At 43.2% G+C, this 7,154-nt stretch overlaps 2 protein-coding genes across 3 annotated transcripts in view; one reads left to right on the plus strand and one right to left on the minus strand.

The window, feature by feature from the left end:
• TMEM242 (transmembrane protein 242) overlaps positions 1–6,773 on the minus strand; it is a 31,570-nt gene extending 24,797 nt beyond the window's left edge. The window contains exons 1-2 of one of the 2 annotated variants that reach the window (XM_047733363.1): positions 6,538–6,747; positions 5,851–5,951 (exon numbers count right to left, since the gene is read on the minus strand). In XM_047733363.1, the coding sequence (XP_047589319.1) occupies positions 5,851–5,951; positions 6,538–6,625 (189 nt within the window). In that variant the 5' untranslated portion in view covers positions 6,626–6,747. Of the gene's footprint in view, positions 1–5,850; positions 5,952–6,537 lie in introns of both variants that reach the window. The other variant, XM_047733364.1, reaches the window with a different exon arrangement.
• LOC125102307 (snRNA-activating protein complex subunit 5-like) lies at positions 2,067–2,381 on the plus strand. Its single transcript, XM_047733365.1, has one exon. The coding sequence runs from the start codon at positions 2,126–2,128 to the stop codon at positions 2,306–2,308; it is 183 nt and encodes a 60-aa protein (XP_047589321.1). The 5' UTR covers positions 2,067–2,125; the 3' UTR covers positions 2,309–2,381.
• Positions 6,774–7,154: the final 381 nt, after the last annotated feature.

Genomic DNA, 7,154 nt, shown 5'->3' on the forward strand with positions numbered 1-7,154 from the left:
CTTCATTAAAATGCCATCAAACTGATCAGCTAATGTAATAAGATAGCAAATTTATAATGTTTGGTCTTCGTTCTGGAAACAAATTTCTATTTACTTGGGGGAAAAAAGCCTTTCTTTTTTTTTTTTTTTAAGATTTTATTTATTTATTTGACAGATAGAGATCACAGGTAGGCAGAGAAGCAGGCAGAGAGAAGAGGAAGCAGGCTCCCCGCCAAGCAGAGAGCCCGATACGGGGCTCGATCCCAGGACCCCGAGATCATGACCTGAGCTGAAGGCAGAGGCTTTAACCCACTGAGCCACCCAGGCGCCCCAAAAGCCTTTCTTCTTAAGAACAACTTCCTTTATATTGCTCAACCCACTGAATAATAAAGGTTTGTATCACGTGTTGTGGTTACGAATGTTATTGGTGGTACATAGAAAAGCTGGGCTTACCTGTATCTTCAGGTCTCACACCGTGCCCCGACCCAGAAGATACACAGTATTTGCTGACTTAACACTTGTTTGTAATATACCTGAGACCCAACCAGATTTTCAAGAGATGTTTCTTTTTTTTCTGTGATCAAAACAACACTCTCCTCTCCCTTTTCTCATGTTGCTGTAATTTCAGACCAGTTCACTAGACACCACAGATCTCATATAAATTCACTAACTTCTAACTGGTCTGAATTTTCATCCAGAAGCAATACCATTAACCAAATATTATTAAAAGAGGGTCAATTTGAGTGCCTAAATTTTATTTTAGAAACTTAAGTTAAAAATTCCTTATTTCTTTGGGAAGGACAGAAATTATCTATGTATTTTGTATGTGCATGTGTTTTTAAAAGGCACCTTAGCTTACACCTTCCTCTGTTTATTCAGTGAAGGACAAAGAAAAATCAATGTTCATTCGTTCGGCATTTACTACTCCCTTTCCAGTAGTGTGAGACTCAGCTAAGATACTGCAGTTAAGACTTTAAAGAAATGATGACCATCTTCCTGAAATAATAGCAGTGTAGGCAGTCCCCAACTAAAGGTGGTCATTTTTAGAGTCCTGAGTTGCAATCTGTATCTGTATTATAACGAATGCTTCGATTCCAGGTTAGTGGACAGAAGTCTATTTAAGTAAAAAATTGCTAAAAATAGTATAATTTCCTCATCAAGAATAAGATGGAAAGAGTGCCCTGGTGAGCAAGTTGTTTAATCCGTCCATGCCTCAGTTTAATGGGGACAACCTAATAACATTGTCTCATGGGGCTGTGATGGGGGTTCAAGGAGCAGCAGGAGCCAGCACGTGGTAAGCATTCAAGTGCTAGATATTATCTTCACTACTAATGTCAGGGAAAACTGCCAGGCGGCGACTCTGAAATACACTGCCTAAGTGGGATTCTTAAACCGGCACTTGCTAAGTGTAAATGCATTACCTGCTCCAGAACCTCTGAGCCTCTCAGACACGGTCTGGATCAGTGGTGATGCTCTCATTCAGATGCTCCCCCAGAGGAGAGGCAGAACTTTACACAACATATTTAACCAGCCAGAACAGTAGTTCTCAAACTTTCCGGTCTCAGGATCCATTTCTACTTGGATCCCAAGGACTTCTGCTTCTGTGGATTATACTTACGAATATTTAATATATTAAAAAACTAAGAAATTCTTAAATTTTAAGTATTAATTTAAAATTTTTAATTTAATTTTAATTTTAAGTATTCATTTAAAAGTATTCATTTAAGTATTCATTTAAAAATCAACCCAGTAGGGGCGCCTGGGTGGCTCAGTGGGTTAAAGCCTCTGCCTTCGGCTCAGGTCATGATCTCAGGGTCCTGGGATCGAGCCCCGTGTGGGGCTCTCTGCTTAGCAGAGGGGGGTGCGGGGGGCGGGTGGTGCCTGCCTGCCTCTCTGTGTACTTGTGATCTCTCTCTGTCAAATAAATAAATCTTAAAAAAAAAAAAAATCAACCCAGTATAGGTGAATAGAAACCTATTCTTATGAAAACAACTGCCTTACAGAAGAATTTAGTGCCAAGAAGCGATGTTTTACGTTTTGATTAATCTTCTAAATGTTTGGCTTAATAAAGGACAGATGAGGGTTGAAGGCGGCCTTGCACGACCAGTTGAACCGGCTCAAGGTTGAAGAACTAGCCCTCCAATCAATGATTAGTTCTAGGAGAGGGGATGAGATGTTGTCTTCTCAGCCTGCACCTGAACAGTCACCTGATATGTTGGTTCATGTTGACAGTGAAGCATCAATCAACCAAACGGCACTGGAGTTGAGCACAAGGAGCCATGTGCCCGAAGAGGAGGAGGAGGAAGAGGAAGAAGAATCAGATTCCTGAAGCAGGATAGGGAAAAACCGAGCTTAGTTACAGGAACTAAGTTACTACATCTGAGGAACTTTTGTCTCTTCAAGAAAATTTTCTTTCCATGGGCCCTCTGGTCGGCTTTAAAAGCCGTGAAAATGTAGTCGTGAAAATGGTTCCATCAAGAACTCAAGTTTCAGAACACTTTAACAAAAATTAGTGCCATGGAAAAGCAGACATGCAGTGTCTTAGTATTGAGCAATACGGGTGGTACTGTAACTGTATTCTGGTCAGATTTAGTAATTATGCTCAAAACAAAGTTTCCTCTAAAATGCTATTGAGAAAGTCTGGCATTTGCACAAAGGGCAGAGTTTAAATACAAGCCAGCCTTTCCAGTCAGCAATACCTCTTTTAAGAAAACCAATTAAAGGTTCTGTGGATGCTAATGAATTATTGTGAGCAGAGCAAGGCTGAGGTCTAGGAGAGAAGGATGACAAGTGAGGAACCAGAGGGCCACTTGAGAACGCAAGCTGCTGCCACCTCTCGGTGGAGCAGGTAGGAACTCTCTACTGTAGAGGGCTTTGTGGGGGCTGCCATCACCTGTAGGTTGAGACATCACAGTGGAAAAATGTGCTTAGAAATAAAGTACAGATAGGGGCACCTGGGTGGCTCAATGGGTTAAGCCTCTGCCTTCGGCTCAGTCACGATCCCAGTGTCCTGGGATTGAGCCCCGCATCGGGCTCCCTGCTCAGCAGGGGCCTGCTTCTCCCACCCTCTTGCATACCTCTCTGCCTACTTGTGATCTCTGTCAAATAAACAAATAAAATCTTAAAAAAAAAATAAAAAAATAAAGGACAGATGAATTTTCATAAATGCTTCTGTATTCAATCTGTTGCAATATGTTTTTTGATGGAAGAATGTGAATAAAATCCAGTCTTCCAGAGATCTGTGGTTGGAAAAGGGACAAGTATTTTAACAGCCTCCCTTCTCTGACACTCCACCGAAACTTCCCGAATAGCTATCTGTACTCTGGAATCAGAAGTCAGACCCATGAGTTTTTTGCACTTTGTTACATTAAAATCCATTTGTCTCTTTTGTATTTCGAATGGGCCTTTTATACATGCATTAGGATCATTCAGAAAACACTGATTTACCAAGTTATGCAGATCTTTCCAAGGCTGACACCATTTATTAAATATTTAAAATTTCACATTATTAATATTACCAGCAATCTCATCAGGAAAGCCTTACGTTATCGAGCACCTATCATGCTCCCAATGGCAAGCTTCCTAAGATCTAATTTTCACTTGCAAGCTTCAATTTTTTTCATTGCCAACAAATACCGACAAGCGCTTGCTTGAGAGATGACAGGCTCATCTTGTTCATTTTGAAGATAACACCTGCCAAATACCCACTTCTGAATAACTATAGTTTGTCAGTTGCTCTTGCAAATACAATATGATATTACATGAAAAAAAGCAGTGGGTTCAGCATGCAACTTAATCATACAATTGCTTTTCCTAGAGAAAAACGTCTCTGGTATAGATCAGAAGGGCTTTATGATACTTCCCATTTCTTCATGTGGAATAGTAATCAAGTGTTAAGATTTAATAAAATCAACACTTTTACTGCTATAACAAGGACATTCTTATGCAACGAGGTTTTTTTGGTTTTGTTTTGTTTTGTTTTTGAAACTGCAGAGGCATGGTAACAGAGAACACAATGACTACTAGTAGTTTGGTGCCACTGCCTTGATTACCCTAAGGCACCAGCAGTTTTACCCCCGCAAATGCCTTAGGATTATTATGAAAATAGTTTTGACTTTACAGACCCTCAAAAGAGTCTCAAGGATCCTAGGGTTCTGTGGACCACAGCTTGACAACCACCATGTTTGATGGGGCATGTGTGATAATCAAATCTTAGAACCACAAAATAGAATACCAAGTTGTAATTGTGGGTATGTAGTTTTTTTCCCTAAGAATCCGTAACTTTCATGAGATTCTCAGAAAGGTCTGTGACCCAAAGGTTAACTGGTAATTTTGGATTAGAAATCTATGCAAATTGTACTGTTAAAACGTTGCTATCAGTTAGGCCTTACTGATTCCTTTGACAAGATGTATTTCTGCACTGAAAATATTCTGTAATACAGGGGGAAAATGACCACAGTTTCATCACAGTGATTTCAGTAGTTCCATTTAAGCCTCGAGTATGCAGATGGGAAGCAAAAGCATCTTAAATGTGGTCTTTTTCCTTTACGGTATTTACAATGCTTAAGCATGATATCCAATTATTAAAAATTTAAGTGGAGAGGGAACTTGACTGGTTTATGATTTTTCATGTAATGCTGTTCTTCCAAGCAAACATCAAATTATAATTATATAGTTAATTGTGTCAATATTTAGTATCTGTCTCCTGCACCAGATGCTAGCTTCCTGGAAGGCAGATGTTTTGTTCATTCTTCTGTCTCCTGTACCCAGCTAGCACAGTGCCTGACACAGAAAAGATCCCAAGTTAACATCTGAAGCAATGAAATGATGGATAAATAAATCATATGGGACGAAGAGGGCAGAGACAGGACACATGAAAACAAGTAATGACAAGTCAATGAGAAGAAAAATCCTCATCAACTGGGGTATGACCACATGAGTGATTACTTAGTCTTGCTCACAGAGTAAGAATTTTCTGCCTTAAGTAGTTTATGGTCATTCAACCCAAACTGATTGAGCCCTGATGTGTCAGGCACTTTTCTGGGGAGCAGGGCTGCAGCAGCACAAAGCACGTGTGATCTCTGGGCTCAAGGAGCCGACCCATGTTTTTCATCAATGGTAAGATGCACTTTACTTCAACAATTGAACATTTCTGAAACAGAAATGCCTCTGGTGGGGCACCTGGCTGGCTCAGTCAGTAGAGTACGAGACTCCTGATCTTGGGATCATTCAAGCCCCAGGCCGGGTGTAAAGCTTAAATAAATAAGTAAATAGAAATGCCGCTGGGAATCAGTATTGTGTCAAGAATTTAACTGGAATCATTTTATCCCCCAGAGGTGTATAAAATACTGGGCCTCTTACAACTGATAGGGAATTACCCCGATTTAGACTTAGTCATGTTGTGAACAGGAAATGTACTGGATAGCTTTCCAAGTCTTGTTCTGCTAAAATTTAAGAAAAAGAAAGCACATAACTAAATACTTCTCTTTTCTTTTCTTTTTTTTTTTAAATAAAGATTTCATTTATGTATTGAGAGAGAGAGAGAGAGGGCACAGAGGGAGAAGGAGAAGCAGGCTCTCCACTGGGAAGAGAGCCCCACGTGGGGTTTGATCCTAGGACTCCAAGATCATGACCCCAGTTGAAGGCAGACACTTAACCAACTGAACCACCCAGGTCTCCCTAAATACTTCTTTCTAAATGAAAATAAAGGCCACTGGTTAATTTGTACACTTCTTGAATCTACGTATGTAGGTTTACTTCTTAAAACAACATGAAAGGCCACCAACACTTTCTTTACTTCTCCCATGCAAAACAGCTGCCAGTTATCTGTAAACAATAACAATGCTATGAATGGATTTCCGAGTCACAAACCTTATTGAACCATTCAGGGCTTTTCTTTTTAGCCAATGATAATGTTGTAACAAATCCGGCTAGCATTCCTGCTGCAGCCACAGTACCAAGGAAAACTCCACCTGCCAAGAGTTTTGGGGGTAGGGCGAGGAGAGATATTAAAAAGAAAGAGAGAAAGAGAAAAAAAACCACCTTAAGATGTACCCAAGTAAGTTCAGACACTATTTCAATTACATTTTAAGTCACTTTGAAATGTGAGAACGAAAGCTAGTCAGCTCTGGCCAAAGGTAAACGATAGGGGTGCGAAACCTGTGTGACCTCACGACCTCTGGTTCCTGAGATCATTCTGCGGGGTCGTTTCCAAGTGCTGGGAATTGGCCCAGGGTCCCTTTCTCTCTTCCCAGGGACGGTTTGGGAGTTTCTCCCGGGAAGGAAAACAAGCTAGTGAAAGGTAGGGCAAGGGACGGGAGAAACTGCAGCGGGGATGGGGAAAATGCAGCACACAGGACACCTCACGGGACCAGCCCCCCAGCCCACGGGAGTCTTCACCCTGCACCCCGCACGACCCCTGACCAGCCGATCCCCACCGGCTAAACTCAGGGGCAACCCAAGGTTAGGTCGCCCAGGGCGGGGTGTGTATGGGAATGGCGGCTCCAGCGCAGGCCCGGGAAGAGCTCGCCCCGACACCAGCACCTCACCGCACCACACCTTTCACCAGGAAAAGCCGATCGTCTGTGGAACCCGGAGCCTCGAGACCTGAGGACGGTAGCCCACGTTCAGCACCTGCTGTCTCCATGTTTATAAGACTCCACCACTGGGTCCGACGCCAACTGGGTTCGGGGGGAAGCGAGAGCGAAGCGGAGGAGAAAGGTTCCGCTACCACCTCTCCCTGTGCGTTCAGAATACCGGTCCGGGGACCCACCGCTGATCCCAAACCCTCTCTCCTCCCCAGCCTACCGGCGAGGAAGGCGTGGTGGCTGCGCGTGGTGTCCCCACCCCAACCTCGGGGTGGGGGCGGAGGGGACAGCGTCTTATCTGCAGCAGTGCTCGGCTCGGACTCTGGGAGGCAGTGAGCGGTCGCAGATGGCGCGGCGAGCCCAGGGCCGGCGGGTTCGAGACCCTGGAGCTCCGTCTCCCGGATCAGACTTCGTTCCACCCAAGGATTTAACCAGCGCTAATATTTCACGATTCTAAAAAGCAGGTCCACGTCTTCTCTTTGTACTTTTCCGAGAAGTTTCGTAGCAGTGCTCACGTGAGGTGTTAAGGGGCAGGTTTTATCGCTGGAAGAGAGCCAGCCCGACAGCTCCGCTGCAATCACCTCAGTC

This window comes from Lutra lutra, chromosome 6 (assembly GCF_902655055.1).
Source record: "Lutra lutra chromosome 6, mLutLut1.2, whole genome shotgun sequence".
Lineage (NCBI taxonomy): Eukaryota > Metazoa > Chordata > Mammalia > Carnivora > Mustelidae > Lutra > Lutra lutra.

Bases quoted from the DNA above. Each gene is read 5' to 3' on its own strand.
- LOC125102307 (XM_047733365.1), top strand. From the start codon at position 2,126: ATGATTAGTTCTAGGAGAGGGGATGAGATGTTGTCTTCTCAGCCTGCA.